The following is a 13088-nucleotide window of genomic DNA, read 5'->3' on the forward strand; positions in this document are numbered from 1 at the left end:
CATGGCAAACAAAACGACAGATACTCTCTCTCTTTGCCAATGATTTTAGCAGGTCCCAGTTGATGAACATGATACCAACACTTTCAAAATGGCGAATAGATGAAGCTCGACAGCATGCTACCAAAGTTGGTGAAGGTCTGCCTGTTCCGCAAGAGCCAATTTTCCGTTCCCGAATCTCACCCGTTCAAATTGATCATTTTATCGATTACATCGCAAGACCTGAGATGCTGCAGGACGTAGCATTTGGCACAAAAGTGCTTAAGCTTGACACGGGAGGAAGCATTATCATTCCGGCAGTTATAAGGACTATGATACCGTCAAGAATAATTGAGCAATACTCAGTTTACTGCAAAGAGCAGAATTTTGAACCAGCAGGACAGCGTTCACTCTACAGAATAATTGAGGTGTGTGGTGCCTCAATGCAAAAATCTTTGCAGGGACTCGACAACACTACAGCAGAAGGGACGGAGGCCATAGACAATGTCACTGACGTGCTTAAGACGCTTGGAGACCATGGATCGGAGGCTACCTGGGTAAAGGATGCAGAACAAAAAATCAAGGAGGCAAAGAGATACCTTAAGACTGAGTTTAAGTCCCATGTTGGCAGAGAGGAAACTTGTGCAGATCACTGCACTGCACATGCCCTAGGTGACACAAGTGACTCCAACCTGCAAAGCATATGTCAGCACGAGCATGAAACTGACTGCGAGCAATGCGAATCATTAGAGACAGTTTTGAAGGAAATTGAATCCGAGATCAACCGTGTTGAGATGCCGGAGGAGCACAGATGGCGGTTAAGCCACGACTACAAACTCTGTTTGGCATCTATCCAGGACTGGAAGGCGCATTTGCTTCGCACAGTAAATCAAGAAGAAGGAAAGCAATTTGCTCTTGTACATGTTGATGAAGCTTCATGTTTAATCGTTATGGATTGGGCCATGAAATACCTCCCACAACGTTATCGGGAACGAATGAGTGATTTCTTCGGAAAACGAGGACGAAGCTGGCATGTGAGTGCTGTGATCACTAAGCATACTGAAAAATTCCAAGTGGAATGTTTTGTCCATCTGTTTGATAACTGCACGCAGAATAGCTTTGCTGTAGCCTCTATAATAGAGCATCTTTTAAATACCATCAAGAAAGAATCACCGGAGATTGAAAATGTTTTCCTGAGATCCGATAACGCAGGTTGCTACCATAGTGGATCTCTTTTGCTCAGTCTTCCGTTCATTGGTCAGCGAACCAGCATGACAATTCTGCGTTACGACTTTTCAGAGCCACAGTCCGGAAAAGACATCTGTGACCGAAAGACCGCTCCCATGAAGGCACACATACGACGATGGGTCAATGAAAAACACAATGTCATCACTGCGGAAGACATGAAGACAGCACTGGAGTCGCATGGAGGAGTAAAAGGAGTCAGGGCGGCGGTTGTCAAAGTGGACACTAATAAAGAAATCACCGCCAACAAGATACCAGGTATCAGCCTCCTTAACAACTTTTCGTTTGAGGGAAAAGGAATACGCGCTTGGCGTGCATTTAGCGTTGGACCCGGCAGATTCTTATCATACAGTCAGCTTGAAGTTGTACCACAGGAAGAAACTGGATTGAAAGTCCTAAAGGAGTGGGGTCCACGTAGCAACAATCTTGGCTCAGTTAGCCATGCTTCCAGTCCACGAGGAGAAATATTCTCATGCAGTGAAAGTACATGCGTGCTAACGTTCAAGACTGGAGAGGAAGCGGAAGCTCACATGGACGCAGGGAAGCATGTACGTGCGTTAGATCTAGATTGTGAGTCTGTGTACGATGCGGCACGAAAGAAGTGGGCTGACCGAGTCGGAGAGATGCATGTGGCTAGCGGAGATAGACAGCGAATTGCATTTGAAGAAGCCGGGCCTTCCAGTGCTAGAGAACGCCGTAATAAAGGGTGGGCGCTTAAATCAACTAAGCGGACCAACAGGATGGAAGAGAAAGTAAAAGCCTTTCTTGTTCAGAAATTTAACCAAGGAGTAGCGGGAGGGCAAAAGGCTGATCCAATTCACGTGGCTAGAGAGATGAAGAGTATTAGAGATAGCGGTGGAAAGTTACAATTCAACCCAGACGAATGGAGAACCGCTCAACAAATTAGTAGCTTTTTCGCAAGAATGTCAGCTTTGCAGCGACAAAGACAAGCTGATGAAATAGAGAGCCAGGAAGAGGAACAAGAAGTAACAGACGAAGACCTCACAGCCCTTGAATCAGAAGACCACATTCAAGCCATACGCGAGGAGGTTTACAAAGACATTGAACAAACTATCAGTCACCCTATTAAAATAGAAGCAGTAAACGTTTGTGAACTTTCGCGCGCTGGAAAGCTCAGTTCGCTGAAGTTAGCACAGTTGAGAGAAGTATGCAGAGCATTAAGTCTGCAAACAAATGGTAGCAATTCAAGAAAACGTACTTTTACTGAACCACTTGATGCCTACGCTAAGTTGTGCTCATGCCGGAAATAACTGAATTTTGCACTACGTATTCTTCTTTCGCATTTTATAAAATATATTGTTGGGTTTTTTCAGTAGTGATCGATGTAACAAATACCCTGCGAGCACAGGCTACATTTTCGCTGTGGGAGCTGTCGTGCGAAAAGTAGCCTCTGCCGACAACCGTTCAATTTTCTATCGTGCATGCGCGAAATTCGTCACGCCATTCGCAAGCAAAATTAATTGTCACGTCTGTCGTCAAATGGCGCGAGTTTCGTGGGAATAAAAAAAATTGCGACAACTCTGATCTGCTAAGCAAGACTGACGCAATGTTCGAAACCGGTCAAGAAAAGGAAAAAACCCGTTTTTTAAATTTATTCGTCCAGATTTCTGGACGGATTTGAACGGTTGTCGGCAGAGGCTACTTTTCGCACGACAGGTCACACAGCGAAAATGTAGCATCTCCTCGCAGGGTATGTAACAAACTTTGCATACGAAGCAAAAACTTTGAGAATTTCTGTTGCATGTGATGCAAAAGTCGTCACGATTTTATCACTAGATAGGACCGCACATACATCGTCCTGTTGGCTAACTCGCATAGGCCAGACAATAATCATCGAAGCACCAAGTAATTGAGACCTCTGCGTACATGATGGCAGTCTTGTATAACCCCAACGTTAAAGCAATAGTATTTTATAGTTATATTCCCTTTATTCAAACCTGAGTGGAATATAAAATACTCATTTAAAATGGATTAGTACCTTTATAACGCAGTATTGCCGCTATTTAAACTTCAGCGAGCAGTTACCCGTAAGAGCGATCTTTGACATTTTCCAACAAAATTCGCGTGAAAAGAGTTTCTTGTGCCGATCAATAAACTTTTGTTTTTGACTTAGGAGGGTATAGACTGTTCAAATCTGTAATTAAATAAAAAATAAACAGCCGCACTTTCAAGAAAACGCACTTCGAAAATCCTCGAAATTCGTTGTCCTGTAACAGTCACTCAACATACCCGGATTAAAAACCTTGGCCAAAATTACTGTTAAACTAAAGATATGATTTTAAGCACCCAAAACGTTTATTATTAGGTGATTTAGCTTCAGAAGAAAAACTGTGCGCTAATTCCTTAAGGATAAATTGTTTTAGACCCGAGAAATTGCCATTGTTTTTGGTGGTTTTTAGGGTTTCCTTTGGCCAAAAACTAGGGGGGTGGTCAATCTCGGGAGTGAAACGCCGGGAAATCTTCTTAATGTCACCAAAGTTAATCTTATCAGCTTGGTTTTAAATGCTGAAAAAATAAAGGAAATCGGCTGACCCCAATCTTTTGGCACCGCCCGGTTTTCTCTGACAATGACTCTTAATAGCCGGTTACATAACCTGTGGCGTAGCCATGACTTGGCTTTCTTTCTGTTACCTTCAGGCTCTCTTTTGCTTGATCTTCAAGTTTGGAGGATTGTAGTTCAATTAACGGGGAGGTTTAATTTGTCTCTTTTTACCGCTGTGAAGCGTGATTCTGTTCAAGATCTTATTTAAAAATTTCTGTTTGCGAAAAAGCGTTCGTGACCATCAATTAGTGTGTTGACAAGTCAAGCTCTTCACTCATGCAACATGAAGAAGACGAAGTGTGGAAATCGTTGCAGCTGTATGCCCAAGAATACGAAAAAATGTTTCACAGTGTTAACACTATCAGGCGCCCTTCTGGTTGTCTTCGGTACGGTATGTTTCATTAAAGGGGACTGCTGGATACAGGCCATCATAGACTCCAAGCTTGTTATAAAACCAAACTCTCCTATTTATAGACAATGGATTTCCCCAACTGTTCCGGTTCGCATGCAGTTTTTTGTATTCAACGTAGAGAATCCGTTGGAAATGAAGCAGGGGAAACAACCTTATGTGACTCAGAAGGGACCCTACTGCTACAGAGTTCATCAATTGAGAAAAAACATCGCCTGGAATGACAATTCTACAGTTTCCTTCAACAAGTTTACCAAGTATATCTTCAGCGCCGAGTGCTCTTGTTCCTCGTGTGATGCATCTAAGGACACTATCACACTTCCCAATGTACCACTGGTTATTTTGTCCGAGGTTTCAAAAATGTATCCTGGATCTGCTCTGATTTTCAATATCATTTTCGAGAGGTTCAAGGAAGAATTCTTTAAAGAAATCACAGTACACGAGATGTTATGGGGATACAGAGATCCAGTGTTTCAATTATTCTCCGAACTGAGGCGCAAGTTTCACTTGTCTTTTCTCCCAGACATCGATCCCATTTTCCGAATGATGTACAACAACACTCTAGATGGCGTCACCACCGTTCACACGGGAGCATTGGACATTTCAAAAGCTGCAGTTTGGACCATGTGGAAGGGAAAACCAGATGTAGGCTTGTGGAGCTCCTCCTGGGCAAATATGTTCAACGGAAGTGACGGCATGCAATTTCCACCCCAAATTCGTAAGGATGACACGCTGTACGCGTTTTATGTTCAGTTGTGCAGGTCTATGCGATTTGTGTACGACTCGCAATTCAATGTTCACGGTGTGAACACGATGAGATTCACATACCCTGCGGAGTTGTGGCAAAATGCAAGTGTAAACCCAGCAAACAAAGGGTTCTGTCCTAATGGCTGTTTTCCTACTGGCATCCTGGATGCTAGCGTTTGTAAAAACACTCCAATTGCAGTACCAGCAATTGTTGCTTCGGAGCCACACTTCTATCAAGGCGACCCAGCGCTTGTGAATGATGTAGGAGGGCTGAGACCAAACAAAGAAGAACACGGCACCTTTTTTGATGTAGAACCGCACTTTGGACTTCCTCTGCACTTAAGTTTGAGGCTTCAACTTAACGTCAACATTAAACCTACCAAATATATTTTTCAAATGGGGAATGTGAAAGAGGTCATCCTTCCGTTAATTTACTTCAACAACAGTGTCACAGTTGATTCATCGACTGTTCACACAGTGAAAACAGTTCTGATTCCAATGAAACTCGTTCCTTGGGTCTCTGCAGCTTTTGTTTGTATTGGAAGCATTGAAATTTTATGCGTCATCTCCTGGGTGATCTTTATTAGATCCAAAAGAAAGAAACAGCAACCAGTAGAGAAAGAACAATCGAAAACAATTAATGAAGACGAGAACCAGCCACTACTTGGTAATGGAAAGTAGGATGATTTGAGCGTCTTTAAGATCACCATACCGCTAAAATGAGAATTGTAGTCAAAAGAGTCTTAATTTAAAAAAAACAAGCAAACAAACAAACAAACAAACAAACATGCAAGCAAGCAAACAAAAACAAGAGAGAGAGAGAGAGAGAAAAGGGACTGATCGAAACAAAGGAGACACCGCCGATTTTTTTTGCTTTTTTCGTGAACCGTGATTGGGGCTATTTGTATTTTTTCTCGTGAAACGTGATGAAGGTTTTGATTCATTCCTAATGCGTGATTTCTCGTATCAAGTCACCTTTACATACACTTAAAAGCGTTTTTAGATTTATGCATGACTAGGATTTGATTTAACTTGAGTTTTAAGCTATGCCCTTGTGCGTGAACTGATGTTTTGTAATTCGCCTCAAATTTAAGCCGATTTTATTCTCGGGAAATTTGTTTAGGCAAAGAGATTGGCTCAATGATCTGCCTTCCGGTATTTGGGTCATTAGAAGTATTACCCCAACTCTAACAGTTGATTTAGAGCAGGAACCAAGGAAACATCCGTAAATTTAATTTTTATTTTCCGTGAAATGTGAATTACCCGATTTTTACGTGAACGTCAACAAATGAAAGGACATATTCATGACGTGTGTCTCAAGGTCTCAATGTTTTGACGTGGAATCATTTTGCAAAGGGGTATAGATCTACAATCTTCGACAAATTACACTTTCTTACTCACAGGAGACCCACCTGGTGAATTTAGCATCATGGTGCCCCCCCCCCCCCCCTTTCCTGGTCAGTGTTGTTAAGTCGGGAGCAGAAATGTTCCGGTCACCCTTCAATATTGTTTTTAGCGGGGGAGGGGTAAGTACCTTGAGTGAACCGAGCTTCAGAGGGTAGTAATCTAAAATTAAACATACAAGGTGCATTTTTCTTAACATTTTTGTCCAAGATTGTAGAGTAGGGCACATTTTTTAGCACATCTTTTGGTGACATCTGTTAGGCATAAATGATTCTTTGCCATTTCACCATAGATACACATCGTTTCACTTGGCATACTTTTTTTATGTAGTAACACAAACCTGTGGAAAGTGAAGTATTGAGGCTCTTGAAAATAACATTTTTTGGCTTCCAGAAAAGAGGGACCAGTCATATTGACTTATTACAATTATTATATTGGTATATCAAATATGAAATCAACTGGTGCTATTGCAATGTTGCTTGCTCAGTGACTTTGGCGGGAATTCTGACCTCGGCTAGAAAAAACAATGGGAAGGCTGTTTAAAACAGGAAATTTGTCCCGGCAAAGATGGTCACTTTCCCTTCTGAGTCAAAACTTTAGCGAGCGTTTTTATATGAAAATGCTGACCCTTTGCCCAAGCCAAGAGCTGACAATAGCTCTCTCGTATACTCTGAACCCATTCTCGTCCCTAGAGCCCTTCGTTTCTTGGTCACGTGGTCTTGAACTAGAATGGCCGCGGCCGAGTTGACCCAGCTAGAGGGGTGACTCTATCATCTAAAAACGGGGTGAACTGGCTAGGCTGCTCACCCTTCTACAAGAGCCAACTTGTTGTTTCTTTGTAAATGGTACGCCAATATTTGTAGGGAAATGCCTATCCCAAAGGTCTGGATGGCACTTAATGAGTGGACTCAAGACACATGTAAATAGTGACGTCAGTGATCGACCTGGCTAGTACAAAACGATAAAACAAACAAGATATTTAAGAATTAAGTTTTTAATTGAGGCTTTTATCTGAATGGCTATATGACGCTGAACGCTTCGTTCATAACCTGCTCAGATTTAGAGGCTGAGATCAGAGTAAAAGGTTTTTATTTTTCAAAGGCCCTTTTTGAGGGGCTTATTTTTGGAGGGGGTTATATTCGGAGGGGCTTATCTACGGAAGGACATTTGCGTTTCAAAATCGATTGGGCTAACCTTATAGTTGGAAGGAAATTTACTGTTTTTGCTTTGTTTTGCCCTTGTATTTGAGGGCAATTTCCAAGTACAAGCTCACGGAGGGGCTTCTATTCGGAAGGGCCATTTAACGGAGGGTTTTTTGCGTTACGAGTTTGGGGGGCCTATATTTGGAAGGGCTTATTTTCGGAATTTTACGGTAGCAGTATAGTGTGTACATAGCCTTATAGTGTTCAAGAGTTCATGAAGGTAGGCCCCCGCGGTCCGTGACGGCTTCTCACGATTTTCGCTCTATAATTATTCTAAAAGAGAGCATATTTCATCTATTCGAAATAATAACACAGTATACCGCCCGTTGGGCTCACTTTGAAAAGCTATGAAGAACAGAATGTAAAGAATGCTATAAAAAGAAAACACGATTATCAACTGTTCAGATTACTTTCAGTCCTGCATAGTTTGTATGGTTCAAAAGAAAGAAGACGTGTAAGATGATCTGTAGTTTCCGCTGGCTGAAGTTACTCGGGCTCTAGATGCCGCTCCGTGACCAGTAGAATGCAGGACTTCTTCTAGAAAACTGAAAACTGAGAACAGAGGAGTTGGTAACCGCCACCAGGGGACGTAGGCGGGTCGCGAAAATTGGCCGTAGTCCCGGATCACGATCATTAAAAATGACCAGGTTTTAGGCAGCATGGACTAATTTATAGTCGAGGGTTGCAAAAGCATTACAACCCCTACAAGGACGCACGATTTCGAGGGGAAAGCGCACAGATTATACAAAATCCCTGAAATGTGCTAATTAATTATGCAGTGGGAATAGTTGCAGAAAAGCTACCTGCGAAAAGGTTTTAGCTCATTCTTTCTTGGGTTTAAAGGATATCCTTGTTCGTTCAATTTTCAGAGGCTTTTTTGTTCTATCGTACAGACCAGGAGATTTGATGCTTGAGCGCTCAAATTTGAAAAATTTTAGGAAACCCCAGGGTAGGGGTCTACGCTCGTCTTTCGCGCCTCTCGCTCGACTATGTTTATCATGAGTATTTCCAGGGTGTAGCGGGTAGAGCGCCTCACCGTTAGGGGTATCCTTATTAAATGACGAAGGTGTACATCGTACATTTATTTTATGGGGTAAAATTGTGGATGGGTAACGCTTAGTTTGCTGAACTCCTAAAATAAACACGGAATTTTGCAGTACTTTTTTATTCATGGGTACTTTATGGTAAATTCTTAGTAATAGCTCGGCACCATACGGCGGCATACGGCCTGCACCCACGGGCATTACTGAATTTATGATTTTCTTTCTTTTTCAAATGAAGGATAATAATACACTTCAAAAAAAGATCATTTTTGTTACGACATTTTTCCGTCCACGGCAACCAATGTCCTCCACCTACTTCTCGCTAATAGTGTGCAAGATGATATAACAAGAAGTACTTGAATTTTAGTTATTACAATATAACATCAGTCATTCTTAGCATTGGTGTCGGCTCACGAAAAGGCAAATTTATGTTTTTAGTGGCTTTTTTGATTAGTTGTATTGTGCAATTTTGATTTCTTCTGTAGATGGATGTAAAAGCAGTTAATTGCGACCCATTTTGAGGACATCGTAAAGCACATTTGATCATTGTGCTATGTATAAAATTTCATTAGTGTTATTGTTCTTTGGAACTTAAATTTGCAAGATGACTAGGTCAATATTTTTTCTCTACAATTAAGGTGTTTCGATACAGTTTTTCAGAGGCCATACCGATATTTTTCAATCGCCTTAAAAGTGGTTTTTTCCTTGTCAGATCGCTATAAAATTTTTACCAGTAACTGGCTATGGATTGAGATTTGTGAAAATGTAGTTTTAAATAAAATCGATATTACTATGACAACAATAAACAAAAAACTTTGAAATTGATAAAAGCCGAATTTTAGGGGATCTAGACCTGCTACTGAAAATCCAACACTAGGAACTTAAAGTTTGGTGTTTAGCAAACAATCTCCGAAAGAAGTAAAAAATTCTGTATGTTTGAATTCGACTAAAACGAAAATATATTTCAAACCTTAAATTTTCAATAGCGGTGATAGATTATTTAATGAAAACATTATAAATGACTCAAGTTATTCTTAAGTAGCGTAAGAATGATGCTTAATATCATATTTTGATGCTAGGAAATTTTGGTGTACTTTCGTTCATGCGATCTTGAAATCTAACCCGTTTTCTCACCACCTGTATAAGTGCAACTTCATTCAGAATTTGGACTTTTAGCGCTTTCTTGTATATCTCCAAAACGACTCGAACGAATTTTTTTTAAAATCTCTTCACATAATCTTCATAATGTATATAAAAACGTCTGTAACTTTCATTAAGATTGATTCACTGCAACACCTTGAAATTTCAAGAGAAACCTATCCTACGAACCAGTCAAAAATCTGCGTTACAATATTCACTGTTTTGACGTTATGCGAATTTTTCCAAATTAATGCGGACAATACATATATCCATGACTAGTACATTTCAGTGTGAGTATTGTCAATGTTTTACATTCAAAAGATGCGATAAATTCAAACTAAAATGTACTAGCTTGTACTAGTCATGGAGGTATGTATAGTGCGCATTATTTTGGAAAAATTAGCATAACGTCAAAACAGTGAATGTTGTAACGCAGATTTTTGTCCGGTTCGTAGGATAAGTTTGTCCTGAAATTTCAAGGTGCTGCAGTGAATCAATCTTAATGAAAGTTTCAGACATTTTTATATACATTATGAAGATTATGTGAAGAGATTTTAAAAAAATTCGTTCGCGTCGTTTTGGAGATATACAAGAAAGCGCTAAAAGTCGAAATTCTGAATGAAGTAACACTTATACAGGTGGTGAGAAAACGGGTTAGATTTCAAGATCGCATGAACGAAAGTGCACCAAAATTTCCTAGCATCAAAATATGATATTAAGCATCATTCTTATGCTACTTAAGAATAATTTGAGTCATTTATAACGTTTTTATTAAATAACCTATCACGGCTATTGAAAATTTAAGGTTTGAAATATATTTTCGTTTTAGTCGAATTCAAACATACAGAATTTTTTACTTCTTACGGATATTGTTTGCTAAACACCAAACCTTAAGTTCCTAGTGTTGGATTTTCAGTAGCAGGTCTAGATCACACAAAATTTGGCTTTTATCAATTTCAAAGTTTTTTGTTTATTGTTGTCATAGTAATATCGATTTTATTTAAAACTACATTTTCACAGATTTCAATCCATAGCCAATTACTGGTAAAAATTTTATAGCGATCGGACAAGGAAAAAATCACTTTTAAGGCGATTGAAAAATATCGGTATCGCCTCTGAAAAACTGTATCAAAACACCTTAAGCAAGATTCTTTTGAACAGAAGCGACGGAAAATGAAATTATTTTTCTCAAATTTTTGACAGCTCGTTTCTGAAAAATATCGCCCAGGAGAACCAAGGTACTTTTCAAAGGCCTTAAAAACTCGTACAGCATTCGGCACGCGTCGGCGTTGTCAAAAGGCATACCCTTTCATTAAGGTGGCTCGATACAGTTTTTCAGGGCCAATACCTCCCAAATTTGAGCATAAACTACGTCGCCATAAACAAAGTTTTGGAAAAATTGCCACCACAGTTGTATTAGATGAAGATAAAAATTTGTTATGATCAAGGTTGCAACGGCATCAGAGTTGTCATAGCAACGAACTGACGCTATTACCTATTTTACTTGCAGAGTATATCTCGGCACTGGGAACTGTTCTTCAAAAATCATTCACGGGAGTTTTTTCCTCCAATAGCAGACTCGATGTTCGTGAAGTTTAAGCGAAATCTGTAAGAGCGTTATCGAGATATTTTGGGATAAAGATTTTGTGGTTAGAAATACTGTAAAAATTGGCAATCTTGGTGTTTGGCTGTTATCTGTAGAAAACGAAGCGCTTTTGACATGCAATTTCACCTAATAGTAGTTTCAGTCTTTTTAAAAACGTGTGTGAAAGATCAAGGAGATAGCTCCAGCCGTTTGCTAGAAAGAAGGATTTGATTAGTATGTATCGAGGCGTTCTTGTTAGCGGTTTTTTGAACATGTTGGTCTACTTTAACAAATTAGCGAATAATTCGTAAACCGCTCGATAGATTTTTTTAAAAATTTAAGATTCTTGAGATTAACCTTCCTTTTATATGCCCTTTTAGTTTCAAGATTTTCTACAAATAACGGCCAAACAACAATATTGTCTTCTTTTTACTGTGTTTCTTACAATAAAAACATTATCCCAAAATATTTCGATAACGCTCTTACCAATTTTTCTTAAACTTCACGAACATCGAGGCTGCTATTGGAGGAAAAAGCTCCCGTAAATGATTTTCGAAGAACAGTTCCCAGTGCCGAGATATACTGCTGCAAGTAAAATAGGCAATAGCGTCATTTCGTTGCTATGACAACTCCGATGCCGTTGCAACACTGATCATAACAAATTTTCATCTTTATCCAATACAACGCTGGTGGAAATTTTTCCAAAACTTTGTTTATGGCGACGTAGTTTATGCTCAAACTTGAGAGGTATTGACCTTGAAAAACTGTATCGAGCCACCTTAAGGAAGTGGTACCTTTTTTCATGAACGCAAAATAAAAATACAACGAGACTAGGAGAAAAAATGCTTAATTTTTAGAAAGATTTTCCTCGACCTCGAGTTCTAGTCGGTGAGCACTGAAGCAAAGTAGTGCCGGGGAAGGAATTTCTTTCCCGCTACTTTTTGACAGCCAGCTCCCAACATTGTTGGCCCAATAATGTTGGGAGTTGTTGCGTCTGTTTGAACGCAGCTAAAAGTTTGACCTGTTTCAAACTTTGCGCAACAACTGTCAACAACACGCAGCCACATGCAACAGGGAGTTGTTGGCCAACAATGTTGCGTCCGGTTTCAGAAGGCTTAAGTTATAGTAGTTAATGGTAAGTTTTTCAAAGTTATCACTTGACGGAGTTAGAACTAAAATTGAGAGGGGTACTTACCTCGTACCCGGATCTCACTCTGCCATACGCTGAAAAACCCTTGGTCGTGGGGGATCTGGGTACGAGCTTAGAGAGTGCTCTTTTCCTAAAAAGGCGGTAACCTTTTTAGAAGCCTTTGCTCTTGGCCTATCGACCTCGAAAATTCTCCGTCTTACTTTTGAACAATCATATGGGGTAAGGTTGTTTCAGTAGACACAGGCTCTGAAAAACACGAACTTTGTTTTAGAAGAAGGAAAGCTTGTACGCAAAAAGCACGTGTTAAATCTCGCGCGTATGAGGTCTGATTGAAGAACCCCATTGGGAAACCTCTTTAAGTGATGGTATCCTGAGAATCAGGCGTTCCATAAGGGGCAAGGGAAGAGGAGATTTTAGAGGGGATGGGGAAGAGGGAAAGGAAGGCCTGATCCTGTTGGTTTTGCCTATACAAGAGAGAATCAGAAGGATCTTTATCCTATCTTGAACTAAATCATTAACCTTCTTCCCTTTACTGTCTTCCCTCCCTAATCACTTCTTTCTTCTCCTCCCCCCCCCCTAGAAATATCCTTCCTTACGATTTTGTCTCTGTAAAGGTCTGGAGAG

At 40.2% G+C, this 13088-nt stretch overlaps 1 protein-coding gene across 1 annotated transcript; it reads left to right on the forward strand.

Moving 5' to 3' along the window:
- The first annotated feature begins 3837 nt into the window (after positions 1 to 3837).
- On the forward strand, positions 3838 to 5690 carry LOC140938665 (lysosome membrane protein 2-like). The gene has a single exon (XM_073388161.1). It carries the CDS (start codon positions 4068 to 4070, stop codon positions 5619 to 5621), a length of 1554 nt encoding a protein of 517 aa, XP_073244262.1. The 5' UTR covers positions 3838 to 4067; the 3' UTR covers positions 5622 to 5690.
- Positions 5691 to 13088: the final 7398 nt, after the last annotated feature.

The sequence above is a fragment of the Porites lutea genome, chromosome 5 (assembly GCF_958299795.1).
Source record: "Porites lutea chromosome 5, jaPorLute2.1, whole genome shotgun sequence".
NCBI classification, from domain to species: Eukaryota; Metazoa; Cnidaria; class Anthozoa; order Scleractinia; family Poritidae; genus Porites; species Porites lutea.